The sequence below is a fragment of the Erythrolamprus reginae genome, chromosome 1 (genome assembly GCF_031021105.1).
Source record: "Erythrolamprus reginae isolate rEryReg1 chromosome 1, rEryReg1.hap1, whole genome shotgun sequence".
In the NCBI taxonomy this organism is placed as follows: Eukaryota; Metazoa; Chordata; class Lepidosauria; order Squamata; family Dipsadidae; genus Erythrolamprus; species Erythrolamprus reginae.
This window is the reverse complement of record NC_091950.1, coordinates 404096732-404113802: the sequence shown is the minus strand read 5'-3', so window position 1 is coordinate 404113802 and position 17071 is coordinate 404096732. Positions and strand designations below refer to the sequence as shown.

Sequence of the window (17071 nt, the reverse complement as noted above, 5' to 3'; positions counted from 1 at the left end):
CCTCCATCCAAAGGACGCCTCAGATGAGGCATAACTATTAATCTTGTAGTGGCAAATTTATTTATTTATTTTATTTTATTCAATTTTTATGCCGCCCTTCTCCTTAGACTCAGGGCGGCTTACAACATGTTAGCAATAGCACTTTTTAACAGAGCCAGCATATTGCCCCCACAATCCGGGTCCTCATTTTACCCACCTCGGCAGGATGGAAGGCTGAGTCAACCTTGAGCCAGTGATGAGATTTGAACCGCTGACCTTCAGATCTACAGTCAGCTTCAGTGGCCTGCAGTACAGCACTCTACCTGCTGCGCCACCCCGGCTCTTATATGAATGAAAGGAGTTGGAGTGGACCAGATGGCAGTTGTGCAAATGTCCAGTATTGAAGCCTGAGTGGACCAGGTGGCCAAAGTGGCAGCACTTCTGGTAGAGTGTACCTTCTTGATCTCAAGGGAGGTTCTACTAGCAGCGGCAGTCTTCCCAGCTAACTGGGCCGAAAGTCATTGGAGGATCCCAAGTAAGGGAGAGCCCCCAGAATGGAGGGCTGATCGTGTTCTGGGCTATGGCGGTCATTCCAGTGGGCCAGGAGGCGACCTGCACTCTTGTCCATGGCCCCGGAGCCAGGAAGAGGCAATCGCCCGCAGCAATCGGGGTTCCCAGAAGGGATAAGCCCCAGAATACAGGTCTGATGGAAAGAATCCCTGTTGGAGCCACCGATGCTAACAAAGCTGGCTGGCCCACCATTCATCGACCCTAGCCATTTGAAGGAGACAATCCTGCCCGACCAAAAAGCCCCTCTTTGAAAGAAAATAGTCATGAGAAGGTAGAAATTTCAATCTGCTTGGAGCTGATGAAAATATGTTTCCTTGGCTGACTGAGTTGTAAAAAACTGACAAAACCCAGGTGAGCGAAGGAGAGCGACTAGCCAAAATTGATACAACCTCACTCTCCAGGCATATGGAAGTTAATACCTACACGTGACTACTCCAGCCAAGAGTACCGTAAAATAAATCTGGCATCCCATAGTTGCTGATTATTACTTAAGAGGTATTAGTTAGTTTGGGAAATACTGGGACATGTAAATTATACACCAGTTTGCTCATACCCAGGGACATGTTTCTATACCCAAGTTATTCATATTATCAAACTCAATGTGAAACAAGGACTCTAGTCAGTTGAGGCAATTCTAGGGTAAAATTTTCAACTGGTTATTTTAAATGTTTCAAATATCTAATGAAGCACTAGCTTAGGTACCCTTTGCATTCTGTGCATCAACTAAAAACATATTTAATAAATTTAGGATTCAAGTTTCAGTACTGCATTGGACAAGATTATGTATACAGTGTTCCCTCGATTTTCGCAGCTTCGAACTTCGCGAAAAGTCTATACCACGGTTTTTCAAAAATATTAATTAAAAAATACTTTGCGGGTTTTTTCCCTATACCATGGTTTTTCCTGCCTGATGACATCATATGTCATCGCCAAACTTTCATCTGCCTTTAATAAATATGTTTTTTAATAAATTTTAATAAATAAACATGGTGATTAATGATCTAAATGGTTGTTAAGGGAATGGGAAATTGCACTTTAGGGGTTTAAAGTGTTAATGGAAGGCTTGTGATACTGTTCATAGCCAAAAATAGCGTATTTACTTCCGCATCTCTACTTCGCAGAAATTCGACTTTCGCGGGCGGTCTCGGAACACATCCCCCGTGAAAATCGAGGGAACACTGTACAGAGAGCATATGTACCAAGACAAATTCCTGGTGTGTCCAATCACCCTTGGCCAATAAAAAATTCTATTCTATTTAAAGCAACCAGAGGATATTTATGGGTAGGGTAGCAATTACTGAAGGAGGTGACCTCTGGCTTCTGAAAATGACATTACAGCTACATTAGTCCTTGAACAGAATAGGGTACCAGATGTTTTCCAAAATAAGTGGGGGGGGGAACCTGGAGGGCAAGGATAAGCTGAAGAAAATTTAAAGACATAGAAACCATTATTTCATCCTCAATGCACCATACTTCTCTAGCAAGATCTTAGTTTCAAGAAATGTTGGCTCTCCTGCTGAAGCGGTTGTCCCAATTACAAACCCATCAATTCCATCTGTTCATCCATCACCCTGGGGGTGGAATTATTGACCCCCTCGGAGAGGGTCCGCAACTTGGGCGTCCTCCTCGATCCACAGCTCACATTAGAGAAACATCTTTCAGCGGTGGCGAGGGGAACGTTTGCCCAGGTTCGCCTGGTGCACCAGTTACGGCCCTATCTGGACCAGGACTCATTGCTCACAGTCACTCATGCCCTCATCACCTCGAGGTTCGACTACTGTAATGCTCTCTACATGGGGCTACCTTTGAAACGTGTTCGGAAACTTCAGATCGTGCAGAATGCAGCTGCGAGAGCAGTCATGGGCTTCCCCAGGTATGCCCATGTTACACCAACACTCTGCAGTCTGCATTGGTTGCCGATCAATTTCCGGTCACAATTCAAAGTGTTGGTTATGACCTTTAAAGCCCTTCATGGCATCGGACCAGAATATCTCCGAGACCGCCTTCTGCCGCACGAATCCCAGCGACCGATTAGGTCCCACAGAGTGGGCCTTCTCCGGGTCCCGTCAACTAAACAATGTCGGTTGGCGGGCCCCAGGGGAAGAGCCTACTCTGTGGTGGCCCCGACTCTCTGGAACCAGCTCCCCCCAGAGATTAGAACTGCCCTTACCCTCCTTGCCTTTCGTAAACTCCTTAAAACCCACCTTTGTCGTCAGGCATGGGGGAACTGAGACATCTCCCCCGGACCTATTCAATTCAATTTATGTATGGTATGCTTGTATGTATGTTTGCTTAAATAATGGTTTTTTTTAATATTTTAAATTGTAAATTATTAGATTTGTCATGAACTGTTTTATTGTGTTGTGAGCCGCCCCGAGTCTACGGAAAGGGGCGGCATACAAATCTAATAAATAAATAAATAAACCCAGAGGTGGCTACAATAGTATTGCTTCTCACCCCAAAGGCTCATCAAATTCCTTAAACAGACAGAAGATATGACAGGAATTTACTATGAGTACTACCTAGAGAGTCTGCCTAATGGACTCCTCTATTTTTTCTTATCTCTTGAAAGCAGTTTAACAGCCTAGTCTACAAGCACATTTCAGGGCCGTACTACTGGCAGTGAGATAGAAGCTCTGCTCTATGGTTCTTCGAAATGCCAATTTACTTGCAACAGATTTTAAGATGGTTAGCTGGCATCTTGGTCAACAATAGGCAGAAAGCTGGGAGCCAAGAGACAATTAATTTCTAACCTACGGCAAAATCCATACAACAAAAAATGAAAATAATTCAAAAGACCTCAAACGCTAGATGTCTGCTGCATAGAGAATCCCAAGGAAGCTGAAGACACACACATTTTCACGGCTACTCATAGAAAATAGGTCCCAGCTTCTAACAATGTATGCATGACTAACCTGACGACTTGATTAAATTTTAAAAATTAACATTTAACTACAGCAGGGATCCCCAAACTTGGTAACTTTAAAACTTGTGGACTTCAATTCCCAGAATTCTCCAGCCAGCTATACTGGCTGAAGAATTCTGGAAATTGAAGTCCACAAGTCTTAAAGTTGCCAAGTTTGAAGACCTCTGAACTATAGCATTAGTACATTAAATACTATTAAGAATTTGGTTCGGTAGCATCTACAAAAGTAGACTCTTGAAAATGATCTTTTACTTCCTCTCTTTTAAAATTACAATGGCTACAATATTCTTAAAAAAAATATTTTAATCTGTTTGCTCTAAAGCTGGAGATATTGCCAAAATACAATTAATTTCATTAAACACTTAGCATATTTGCAGGCACCGAAAAAGAAAAATATGTCATCAGTGGCCATGTTCACTAGGCTCACCCATATGTAGTTCACTTTCTAATAGAACGACTTATTGTTTTTTTTCCCTTTCTATCTATCTGGTGATCGTTTCATCTTGGGGACCAGAGGGAATAATATTATTATATTATTCCATTTAAAATGTGTTATAATTATACATTGATTTTGTCAGGATAAATGTAAAAAAAATGAAAAGCTTCTCCCTGAAATGTCTGTCTGTCAGTCTGAGCAGGCTAAATACCATTCTAGCATCTTAAATCTTTAAAGTTTAAATTTATTAAATGTACTCCAGCCAACTGTCACCATTACACTCTAAATAATTAAAACAATTAAACACCCATCAATACTTTCCCCTGGTACTACTTCTACTTTTATAGAACTTTCCATGTTTTACTTTAATGTACTTTTTTTTCTTTTTACATTTTTTTTAGAATGTTAAAAGATTAGGTATGTTTTTAATACCCAATTATTTCCTAAAGGAAAAGGATAAAAGCTGTTAAATACAGGTACGTCCTCCCCAAATACAGTTCATTCAATGTATGGATTAAATATTAATAGAAATCATTAAAGGTTCTCTGCAGTTATTGTGGCAATGAGAGGCCAGACTTTGCAAATATTTCAGGTGTACTAATCTTCTCTTTGCTTATGTCAATAAAAATTCTTGATGCCTGTAATCACCTGAGAGAGCACAAGATGGCCCTGTCGGTTCTTGCTCCTGGAGTGATGGCCTTAATCTTTGCAAGGCATGCAGGAGCTATATTTTCAGGCAAACTGTAGTTGTTTTAAAACCATTCGCATTTCTTTATTTTAATTATTAGTTCCTGAATGAATCCACCACATCACCAGCATAGATGGAAGCATTTTCATTGATATATGTGTTCGTGTGTGTATAGACACACACACACATATACACACAGATAGAGACAGAGATTGAGTTTATATACATATATTTTTATATACATATATTTTTAGAAACATAGAAACATAGAAGATTGATGACAGAAAAAGACCTCATGGTCCATCTAGTCTGCCCTTATACTATTTCTTGTATTTTATCTTAGGATGGATATATGTTTACCCCAGGCATGTTTAAATTCAGTTACTGTGGATTTAAGAACCATGTCTACTGGAAGTTTATTCCAAGCATCTACTACTCTTTCAGTAAAATAATATTTTCTCACGTTACTTCTAATCTTTCCCCCAACTAACCTCAGATTGTGCCCCCTTGTTCTTGTGTTCACTTTCCTATTAAAAACACTTCTCTCCTTTTACACTATAATTATATAGTGTAATCTTTCCTAGCTGCCCACGGTCACATTAATCATATGACTTGTCATAAATAAACAAATAAATAAATGACAAATTTACGAAGGCAAAAATGTGAATTCCAGAAGTAGACAAGAGACGTGTGTGTCTGTGTGTAAAACATACTTTTGCTGATAACGAAAAGGGAGACTAGTGTAGATTTGTTTCAAGCTATTTTGCTTTTATCAGCTAGCCATACCCTTACCATAGGGCATAAGCAGTCTGCCATAGGGCAGTTTGCCTATAAGGCAGTACCTTTAACCTCTAGGCCCCAGGTTCTCCTCCTGCCTCAGTAGATAGATGATAGATAGATAGATAGATAGATAGATAGATAGATAGATAGATAGATAGATAGATAGATTAGATTAGATTAGATTAGATTAGATTAGATAGATAGATAGATAGATAGATAGATAGATAGATAGATAGATAGATAGATAGATAGATAGATAGATAGATAGATGGATGTATATGGTAGATAGGTAGATAGATAGGTAGGTAGGTAGGTAGGTAGGTAGGTAGGTAGATAGAGAGAGAGAGAGACAGACAGACAGACAGACAGACAGACAGACGATTTTCTGTCACAATCACCCTGGTATTCCCAAATTCCAGATCTATTTTATATATATACATATACGTACATACATACACACACACATATATACATACATATAAACATAAACATATTTTTGCTGATAAGTGAAAAGTAAGAGAGCCTAGTATAGATCTGGTATTTGGGAATATCAGGGTGATTTTGACAGAAAATCATCTATCTGTCTGTCTGTCTGTCTGTCTGTCTGTCTAATACACACACACACACACACACACACATCATGATCAAATGAAAAGCACAAGATTTACAATGTGCTGTATTCTAGATAACTTTAAAAGGGAGGCAGGGATGGGAAGTAGATTTTTTAAATTTTATTTTAGGCCTTCTGACTCATAACACCGTCAGCCCATCCCTAGAACGATAGATAAATAGTTGTGGAGCCATGACATATTAAGCATGAAAAAACTCAACTGAAACTCTCCAAAAAGAAGCTTGTGGGGATGTGCTGTATTTGTGTGGGAGTGTTACTGAAGAAGAGATCTAAATAGCTCAATCATTTCTACAGACTTATGTCAAAAAGTTAGCTCCAACAACAGGCAAATCAAAGAATGATATTGATATAGGAAGGTTGTGGGGGCTGTCTCCAGAGAAAACCCCAAGAGTCGAGTCTTCTTGCAATGCAGATTTAAGCCCCACCAGAACTGTTGATGTGACTATTATTATTATTTATTATTATTATTATTTATTACATTTGTATGCCGCCCGTCTCCAAGGACTACCTCCTACCTCACTGCGTGGCTGGGATTCGGGGAGGGGGGGAGTTTTACTCCTCGGAACAACTCCCAGCCCTTGCACAAATAAAGAAGTTGTTAATTGCCTTACACTCACAGGACATTTTTCTTGACCATTTAAGGTTTTTCCCTGCATGCAACGGCTGAGAGATGCTCACAGTGGGGTGTAATTTGGGGGTGGCAGGTGGGGCAGGAGATGGGGTGGGGCAGATCATAAGATGCAGACCTTACCAGAGACTGTCTGCTCCTGAGCTTTTGGGGGCTTTTCTTTTAAAAAATGCCTCTTTAGACAAGCTTGTGAACTTAGGGAGGAAGCAGTCAGGCAAGTGCCCCCCTCGCTGAAAACTCAGCTTCTGCTCATGCGCAGAAGCAAAACAAGCAAAAATAGCAAAAAATAGCTGAAAAAAACCTGGTGGTGTATGTGCAGTGCCGGAAACTCAGTTTCTGCGCATGTGTGGAAGGAAAAAAATGGGAAAATTTCAAAAAAATGCAAAAAAAAAAAAAAGATGGCAGCCCTCATGGATTTCAATGACCGATCTAGTTTGGCAATGTCATTGTGACGTCACCAATCGGCTGCTACCAGTTCGGCCGAACCAGTCTGAACCGGGAGGAACCCAGCCCCGATTTAAGTGCCTTATATCAAATCAAAACATGATAGTCAAGATAGCGCAAGCAAATCCAAAGAACCGTAACTCTTCAAATAATCATGGTAGTCCCTGAAAAAAAGTGGCTCTTGAACAGTCTTTGCACTTATAAATATCACAACATTCCCAGAGTCAAAGTCTTCCAAAGTTGGGCACTTGGCATCCAGCATGTGCCGTATTTAAGATGGCAGCAGTATCGTATGATTGCCATTTGGGACCTTCCTGACTGTCTTCTGATCAGCAAAAACCAATCGGGGAAGCCGGATTTTGTGTGATTCACATAACTGCAATGATTCACTTTATAACTGCAGTGATTCACTTAACAACAATAGCACAAAAAAAAAAGATTCTATGATTCATTTAACAATTGCCTTCCTTGGCAACAGAAATTCTGGTTCCAATCTGGCTGCCGATCAGTTTCCGGTCACAATTCAAAGTGTTGGTTATGACCTATAAAGCCCTACATGGCATTGGACCAGAATACATCCGGAACCGCCTTCTACCGCACGAATCCCAGTGGCCGATAAGGTCCCACAGAGTTGGCCTTCTCCAGGTTCCGTCGACCAAACAATGTCGTTTGGCGGGCCCCAGGGGAAGAGCCTTCTCTGTGGCGGCCCCGGCCCTCTGGAATCAACTCCCCCCAGAGATTAAAACAGCCTCCACCCTCCTTGTCTTTCGCAAATTACTCAAGACCCACCTTTATCGTCAGGCATGGGGGAACTGAGAAATCCTCCCCCAGACTTTTATATTTTATGTTGGGTATGTTTGTGTTGTATGGTTTTAAATTGTTGGGGTTTTAGATATGTTTTATTTTAATATTAGATTTGTCTCACTGTTATATTGTTTTTGTATTACTGTTGTGAGCCGCCCCGAGTCTTCGGAGAGGGGCGACATACAAATCTAATGAATAATAATAATAAAATAATAATAATAATAAACTGGTCCCTATTTTGCTAAAATAAATGGAGAACTACGTATAAAGTATCTCCGGTCCTCACTGCTTAAGACTCCCTTAAGTCAAGAGGAAAGAAGCAAGAATCTTACACTACCAATTATACTATTGATAAGCACCTTAACAGCCCTTATGTGCATGTGTGTGTATATCTGTCTGTGTGTGAATGAGTGAGTGAACTCACACAAAGGAACATATATTCACTAGCCATAAAACAATGTCATCCTATTTCATGCTATTAAAAGGATGAAAGAAAGTCATCTTTTCCATGGTGCTTTTCCTGGTTCAGTTCTTATAGGCCACAGCTCTTTATCAATGTTCACTCACTGATATCTTGTGTTGGGCACAGGATCTGAGAAGTAGCTAATTATTCTAGACATCCACTGCATTCAATGCTCTCTTTTTAACAGCATCAAATGAGAAGAACTTGATGTCAAATGGATATAAGTCCTCTGATTATGGAGAAATCGTTCAGAGAAACAGAAATGCTTGAGATTTCCAGAATTGGAAACATTTTTCTGACATCACAAACTAAAACTAGATAGGATATTATGTGTGATAAGTAGAAGGGATGGAAACCAACATATGAGGAAGCACAGAGTGGCAAGCTCATTTAGCATGTTAAATGGATCTATATTTAAATAAGTAAAACTAAAAAAGTATGCCTACTTAGCTTTGTATAAAGCTAAAAAAAAGATTCTGACAGCTTTCCAATAGCTAAAACCACTTAAATTAACATTTAAGAAAAAATAATTATACAGCGTATTTAAATATGGTATAAATGCTTCTTTCAAAACATAATGTTTCTGGGATTCTTCCACGAAATATTGAGATATTTCCATGCAGCAGCATAATCTCTTTTACATGTTAAAAGTCTTAATTGAAAAATTATGGCACTGAAAATTATTGACATATTCATTTCAGCATGCCCAGCGTTTTCTCACATATACATATATTTAATAGTTACAGTAATCTGAAGTAGTTCATTAACATTATGAAACTGCCAAATTTAAGAGGTATTCTATTTGATTGTGCTCCTAATTAGTCTGATGAAATGATCGTTCTTTTTAAGAATTCTGCACAATAAATGATATTATGTCATCTTTTTGGGAAATCCTAACACATCCAGGGTATAAAGCCAGACCCTTAAAGATTCTTATAGAGAGATTCCATTTGCCAGTAGAAGTCCAAAAAATAACCTGGTAGAACAGGCCCATTATAGCTAATTTCGACAAATAGGGGGGAAAGTCAATTTCATGCTATGGAAAACAGCTCTATATTGTATTACAACTTACTTCTGGAGTGTTTTTCTTGAAGTCGCGGCTCTGTTCAATAAGTTTCTTTCTTGATTGTTCACTTTCATCTTGTCGGTTAGCCAACACTGTTGCCGTTGCATCAAGTTCTCGCTATCACAAAAAAGAAAGGCAAAGTTTAACTACGAAGGAAAAAGCAATTAATGAAAGTATTTTATATCTCCCCCATTAAAGTCATTACATCTTTTGAATGTCTTGTTACCAATCCCTTCCCAAAAGTTACAACTGGCCTCTGTAAAGTTCCTTTTCTTGTTATTTCGAAGAAAGGAAATTTAGATGTTGAGAATGAGATATTACATTTGCAGCAAGCATTTCCCCAGTGTACTGGAACGACTTTATTTAGTACTTTGTCTTTTAGCTATCATGACTGTTTGCTAAACACAACAGTATCATGTTCCTTGATTTTTCAGAGTTTTCAAGAATTTTAAATAAGACACAGTCAATGTTGCCTTCAGTGGCGAGATTATTATTTTTTTTACTATTGGTTCTGTGGGCGTGAAGTGGATTGGTGGGCATTTTTGGTAGGCGTGGCTTGGCGTGCATGACGGGGGAAGGATACTGTACTGGAATTAGGAATGACTGTATGTATGCATGGGGTTTTTTAGGACATTATTTTATTGTATTGTTGATTGCCAATGCTGTATTTTTTATTATCTTAATATTTTTTACTATTGTTAGCCACCCTGAGTCCTTTTTGGAGTGGGAGGCAAATAAATACATACATAAATACATACATATATACATGCATGCATGCATGCATACATACATTCCCACCCCACTCCAGGGAAAAATACTGCAAAATCCCCATTTCGCCCCGATCAGCTGGGACTCGGGAGGCAGAGAATAGATGGGGTCGGAGCCAGTCAGAGGTGGTATTAACCGGTTCTCAGAACTACTCAAAATGTCTGCTACCGGTTCTCCAGAACTGGGTCAGAACCTGCTGAAACCCACCTCTGAGTTTCCTTCCCAATTCGCTCTTACCGTAAAGCCCTTTTTCCTGATCTAGGCAATCTATACTTAGAACTTATCTCTCTTGACTACATTAATCTTGTTTTTTTTACTGAGTGAATGATAGATAATATCTATTGGTACTGTCTGGCAGCCCCACTAGGAAAAAAAGATGAGATCAGAAAGGAAGTTGCAGAGCCCAACTGGATGGTGCATTGGGGGGGTGGGGGGGGGAGAAGAGGAAGCAAGCAGCATCGAAAGGAAGCCGTGAGCCAGAGAATGGCACATTTTCCATTTCACATTTCATCTACATTTTTCTGATTATCACATGGCTCTGGAGTAAGCAACTTAAAGCCGAGTGCCTACAATTAACCATCATGCTTTTGCTCCATTTGTCTGGTTTTATTTTGCCCCTAACATAGCCAACTCTAACTTCCATAAAACAAAGTACGGAGCGCATTCTTATTTATTTTATTTATTTATTAGTTCAGTTTCTATGCCGCCTTTTTTTCTGAGACTCAGGGCGGCTTACAACAATGGTAAGATAGCTTTTTCCATAGTTCAAAGAACATTCATTCCTCATCACAGACCACATTGTGCTCCCTATATTTCGATTAGCGGTTCTGCTGCTTTAAACTTGCCACCATTTTGTTACACAGGTAGTCCTTGATTTACAACAGTCCGTTTCGTGACCGTTCAAAGTTACAACAGCATGGAAAAGCAAGTAACGTATGACCATTTTTCACATGTAGGACCGTTTCAGCATCCCCAGGGTCACATGATCAAAATTTGGATGCTTGGCAACTGGTTCATATTCATGACAATTGAAGAGTCATAGAAACATAGAAACATAGAAGTCTGACGGCAGAAAAAGACCTCATGGTGCATCTAGTCTGCCCTTATACTATTTTCTGTATTTTATCTTAGGATGGATATGTTTATCCCAGGCATGTTTAAATTCAGTTACTGTGGATTTATCTACCACATCTGCTGGAAGTTTGTTCCAAGGATCTACTACTCTTTCAGTAAAATAATATTTTCTCATGTTGCTTTTGATCTTTCCCCTTGTTCTTGTGTTCACTTTTCTATTAAAAACACTTCCCTCCTGGACCTTATTTAACCCTTTAACATATTTAAATGTTTCGATCATGTCCCCCCTTTTCCTTCTGTCCTCCAGACTATACAGATTGAGTTCATTAAGTCTTCCCTGATACGTTTTATGCTTGAGACCTTCCACCATTTTTGTAGCCCCTCTTTGGACCCATTCAATTTTGTCTGGCAACCCCACTAGGAAAAAAAGTCCCTGGGTCATGTGATCCCCTTTTGTGACCTTTTGCCAAGCAATCAATGGGAAAGTCAGATTCACTTAACAATCATGTTACTAACAACTGCAGTGATTCACTTAACAACTGTAGCAAAAAGGTCATAAAATGGGGCAAAATTCAGTTAACAAAATATCTTGCTTAGCAACAAAAATTTGGCAACAAAAATTTGGGGCTCAATTGTGGTCGTAAGTCAAGGATTACCTGTACTTTCCCTAGAGCACAAGATATATAACTATACCAAATCTAGGTTCCTACTTTCATACACACCCACAATTACCTTGATGTCACCATACCATTCCTCAACTTTTAGCCCTTTAATTCATAATTATTGGCTATATTTTAATTTTCTGCATAAATCATCAACTCCATTCTATTCAGATGAGGTCATCTTCATTCAGATCTAATACATCTTTTCCTTTCATCCAATTTTATAAGTTTCTGAGACACACATCTATTTTCTTTCATTTCACCCACTAACTTTCATCCACTACCAGTTACATCTCTCCCATTCCATTTCAATTTTCCATATGTCATTGTTATCCCCAGATGTAGATAATAGCATTTCTTTTATTGCTATCTCCAGATGGCCCCTAGCTACTGACCTCCATTGCCAACCATGATTTTGGTCCTGTGAAGTTTTCACGTAATGCTTTTCAAGGAGACATGAAAGGTGTGCACTGGCTTAACTGCTGTAGTCATAGCCATGCCACATTCGACATCCCAGCTAATTGGAAGGAAGCCAACTGCAGCATGCTTCTGACTGCCCACAACCAAAAATCACAGGTTTTCCCACATGCATCATGCTGCCATTTTCCTTTGCACATTCCTACCGAGCACTTCCAAAATATTCAATATGTTCCTTGGCCATCAAAAGGCTGGCATTGTCTTTGGCTTTAAAACGTTTCAAGGCTTTGTAACTCTAGGTATGTCCTCGTAACGAGATGGCAACATGTTCCCAATTCTAAATATTCTATCCCTCCTGACCAAACATCATTTTACCTTCCATACATTCTGTATGTCATATATGCCCAATCAGACATTGGACATTATGATTTTCCCATTCACATTTCATTGTGTTGAACAAAGTCATAAAATGATACCTAGTTAATGAAATAACTTTTAATAATTATCATAATTAAGTATTATGATTTGAGCATGTTATGATTTGAGCATCAAGCTAAAGAAGTATATTTTACATCTGAATTATGGGTTCTCACTCGCCAGTCCAGAATGAAAAAAATGCAACAACAAAACGTCTCAAGATAACATCTGTCTCTCTTTCAGTGTTATACTAATAAATCTGCTATCTTATTCCAGATATGCTTGGTTCATAGAATAGAATAGAATAGAATAGAATAGAATAGAATTTTATTGGCCAAGTATGATTGGACACACAAGGAATTTGTGCATATGCTTTTAGTGTACATAAAAGATAACTTTGTCAAGAATCATAAGGTACAACACTTAATGATAGTCTGGGTACAAATAAGCAATCCAATCATATTAGGAACGAGTCAATATAAATTGTAAGGATACAAGCAATAAAGTTACAGTCATATAGTCATTTGAGGGGGGAGATGGGTCATGGGAACGATGAGATGTTTATGCACCAAAAAAGCAAAAAACAGCCAAGGGGATTTGAGAGAATGTCACCACCATGTCTTCCACATGTACCCAACGGATGATGCCTTTTATGCAGAACAAGTATTGGCATTCCAGTTCTGCTTCTATTTCTGCATCGCTATACAATGCTTTTCTCATATCGCTGTTCGCTCTATTTAAGTAGTAAATTGAAGTATGTGCACTGCATCTCCATGAAGTCGATAGAAGTTGTGTTATGTACCTTGGGGGAGGATTTGCCCGTAGATTTTTCTTTACCTGTGATCGATTTCCTTTCAATGTGAATAAATCTGACGTTCATGAGAAGTGAGAAAAACAGCTCGCGAGTGAGAGAGAATGCAAGCAAGCTGTTGGGGCCATTTGCTCCAACCAGTCACTTCTGGTCTTTCCATTGCAAAAACAAATGAACAAAATGAAAAGCTTTCAAATGAACTTTCAAACTAAAGAGGCAGAGATTTCAGATGAAATAAGACAATGATTAAGATCCAAAATCAGGCAGAATTTCCATTGCTCCAGGATTTCATATGTGAGTCACACACATCATACAATATTTATAAGGATACCCCCACCCCACCCCAAAAAAAGGAGCAAATACAGAAGAGACTAGATTTCATCATGCATGATCTTCCCACAACATTCCTCCTTCCCACTACTTCGCTATTTGCAACATTAATTACAATCAAAAGCTGAAAGGGTTCCATGCCTACCCAAGTTCCTCAACCAAATTCTTACTACGAATAATAATAATATCATAAACAAAGAATCAAGTACATTTTAACAATGGTTAATAGAAGTGAAAAGGCACATGATAGGAATTTATTTCGCAGAGAGAACACCAACAATGAATCGCTTGATTAAAATTGAGATCAATTCTTCCTGGTTTGGATGTGTGCATTCCTAACACTTGTGGACCGCCAACATTACATTTTCGCAATGGCCAGTAAGTAAATCCATTTAGCTATTTAAAAAAGGAAATAATTGAATGGCATTTGTAAATTTTGAAGAGTTGCATGAAATAAGGCAGTAAAATAAGTAGCCTTGCAGAAAATTAACTGAATTAAGTAGATCCTTGGAGATTTTAATTTTTTTGGTACATACAGAGCTGGAGATTACTTTGAAACAAATACATTAATGCAACGTTTCTGTCCTTCTGCAGCTTCTCAGAAATCCAGGGGAGAACTAAATGGACAGAAGCTATGTCTTCTGGTTCAATTAAAGATGGATGTTACAACTGAATGGCTACTGGGTGGATCTGAAATCCTCCAAACCTAAGAGGATATTCATAGGACATAAAAATAATATGCAATTTTTACTGCATGCAATTAATTTGATCTGTAATTTGATGGGACTTCAGGTAAAAGCCAACTGATGTATAACATATACAGTATTTGCAATCTTATCCCTAGTTGCCGTAAATTGATTCAAAACCTCCCTGCTGCTACCACGAAAATTTTAGGACATTTAGCCTTGTTCCCACACTTAACTTTTTACCATTTAACCTTTGGTTAACTTGCTCTAAGACTAAGGGGAATCTAACAAAAAAAACCCCTAAGTTGTATGAAATAATGGCGTGGGAATACAAGTTTTCTGCTTCAAGACGACAGGAATAGAAATCTTCATTTTTTTTTTCTGAAATCTTTCATTTAAATTCATTCTATGTTGTTAATCTATTATCCTACGTGTACATATAGTACTTTTGGAATAAGTCCTATTAATGGAAGGGCAGAAAGAGGCAATCTGATAGCTTCTTGATATCCTAGATTACCATAAAATAATCAGAAAAGTCTACTCTTCTGCTGAATACTTTTTTTAAAAAAAACCAGGTTAGCTGATTCTAATATAGTTAATATAATTGACATAGAAAATTAAAAGAAAAAGAACAAAATGTTTAACAGTTGGGGAAACAAATCTTGAAATTCATCCCAGAGTCAAGCAGCCAAAAAATAAATGTGAACGTGTGTTTGTGTCTGTACATACTTATCAGAAACCAATATGGTTAATACCTAGGCATAAGGCCTTCAAAAACACATTATCAAGCAATCTGTTAGAAAGCACAAGATCAAAATATACTAATACACCAATCACACTTTAAAATATGGGAAGATTTTTCACAAAGAAAGGCAACTGAAAAGCACTAAAACTGTTTTGTTTTGTTTTTTAAATCGGAAGAGAGGGACTATACTTAAGAAGTCAATGCATCTCCACTACAACTGGAACCAAATCTGGTTGATTTTTGGTGGATTAATCATTAGACTTTCGTTGCTCTCAAAGTTCTGGGTGAAACTATGGGTAATAATGAATGAACCTAGTAGAAACTAATCCATGTGCAATTCTTCCTTTCATGCAGATCACATAGTTCAATTGGGGCTGTAGTCTGTCTTTCTTTCCTTCCTTCTTTCTTTCTTTCTTTCCTTCCTTCTCTTTCTTTCCTTCCTTCTTTCTCCTTTCTTTATTTCCTTCCTTCCTTGTTTCTCATTATTTCTTTCTTTCTTTCTTTATTTCCTTCCTTCCTTCCCTTGCCAGATGGAGACAACTGAGATGTTTGCCTGTAGTCTTATGCATATATGGTTGGTGGAATGGGACAACTTGCCATAGCCAACTTGCCGCGAGCCAACTCGCTGTGGGACAATTCAACAATTCCATTTTAATTATTCCAGTCCACAGAAAAACTTCTCTCCAAAGCACCTGTGTCTAGTGCCCAAAAGGTTGGGGACCCGCTGCTCTAAACAGCTTTGGGAACGGTACACTGAAAGACAGCCTTTGCTGTAACATCCCTGGTTCATGCTAAGGTGATCAGTGGTGGCCATGCCATGTTTACCAAGAACCACAGAGTGTCACCCTGTGATTACTCATGGGAAGATCTTCTCTCTAATGACTCCTGCATTTTGGAATGCTCTCCTCCCTGAAATTTATGAGGCACCTCCATTAGATCTTTTAGGCACCTGTTGAAAACCTCTTTCTTTACCCCAGGCCTTCCCTGTATGAAACCAAATGAATAGTTTCTGGGTTTTTTGTTTTTTGCTTACTTACTTCCCCATCCCAGACGTGATTGCACAGTTTTATATTATTTTAATGTATTGTTTTTATCATGGCATGTTACATTCTTTTGGGTTCAACTGTAATGGGACCAGTGAAAAAATATTGGGACAAAATAAACAATTATTTAGATGAAATATATACAATATATTGATATATGAAATAGATAAAAAGTATAGAAATGTTTGTTTGACTTCTACAGGAATAGGCAACTGGGTAGACCCTAAATCATCCTGCCAAGAACATAAGAGAATTGCCTTGCTGGATTGAACCTCTGACCCATCTAGGCCAGCAGTTTGTCCTCATAGCGGCCAACCAACTGACCAAAGAAGATCATTAGCCTCTCAGCAGATGGCTTTTAGAGGAAGTCACACTGCCATTAAGAGGAATAGCCATTAATTTCTGTGGGAAAGTAAAGGGTAGGTGATCAATCAGATCTATCTAGATCAGGGGTATCAAATTGGCAAACTGTGGGCCGATGCGTCACATGCAGGCCATGCCCACTCCAGCTCCGCCAAGGGGAGAAAATCTCAAAACATCACATGATGGCAAAGTGATGCCAGAGTTTGACACCCATGATCTAAATTACTGCAATGTGCTCTATGTAGGGCTGCTCTTGAAGACCACTATAAACCTCAACTGGTCCAGAAGGCAGTTACACACACAGTAATGATGGCCCCTAGGTTTGCCCATGTAACAACTC

General features: G+C 38.8%; 1 protein-coding gene across 6 annotated transcripts in view; it reads right to left on the bottom strand.

Annotated features, from left to right (window-relative positions):
* The window catches only part of CUX1 (cut like homeobox 1), a 538811-nt gene that overhangs the window by 420124 nt on the left and 101616 nt on the right, over nucleotides 1-17071 (bottom strand). For all 6 annotated transcript variants that reach the window (XM_070735185.1, XM_070735186.1, XM_070735184.1 and 3 more), the window contains exon 2: nucleotides 9422-9532. In XM_070735185.1, coding sequence (XP_070591286.1) covers nucleotides 9422-9532 — 111 coding nt within the window. The remainder of the gene's footprint in view (nucleotides 1-9421; nucleotides 9533-17071) is intronic.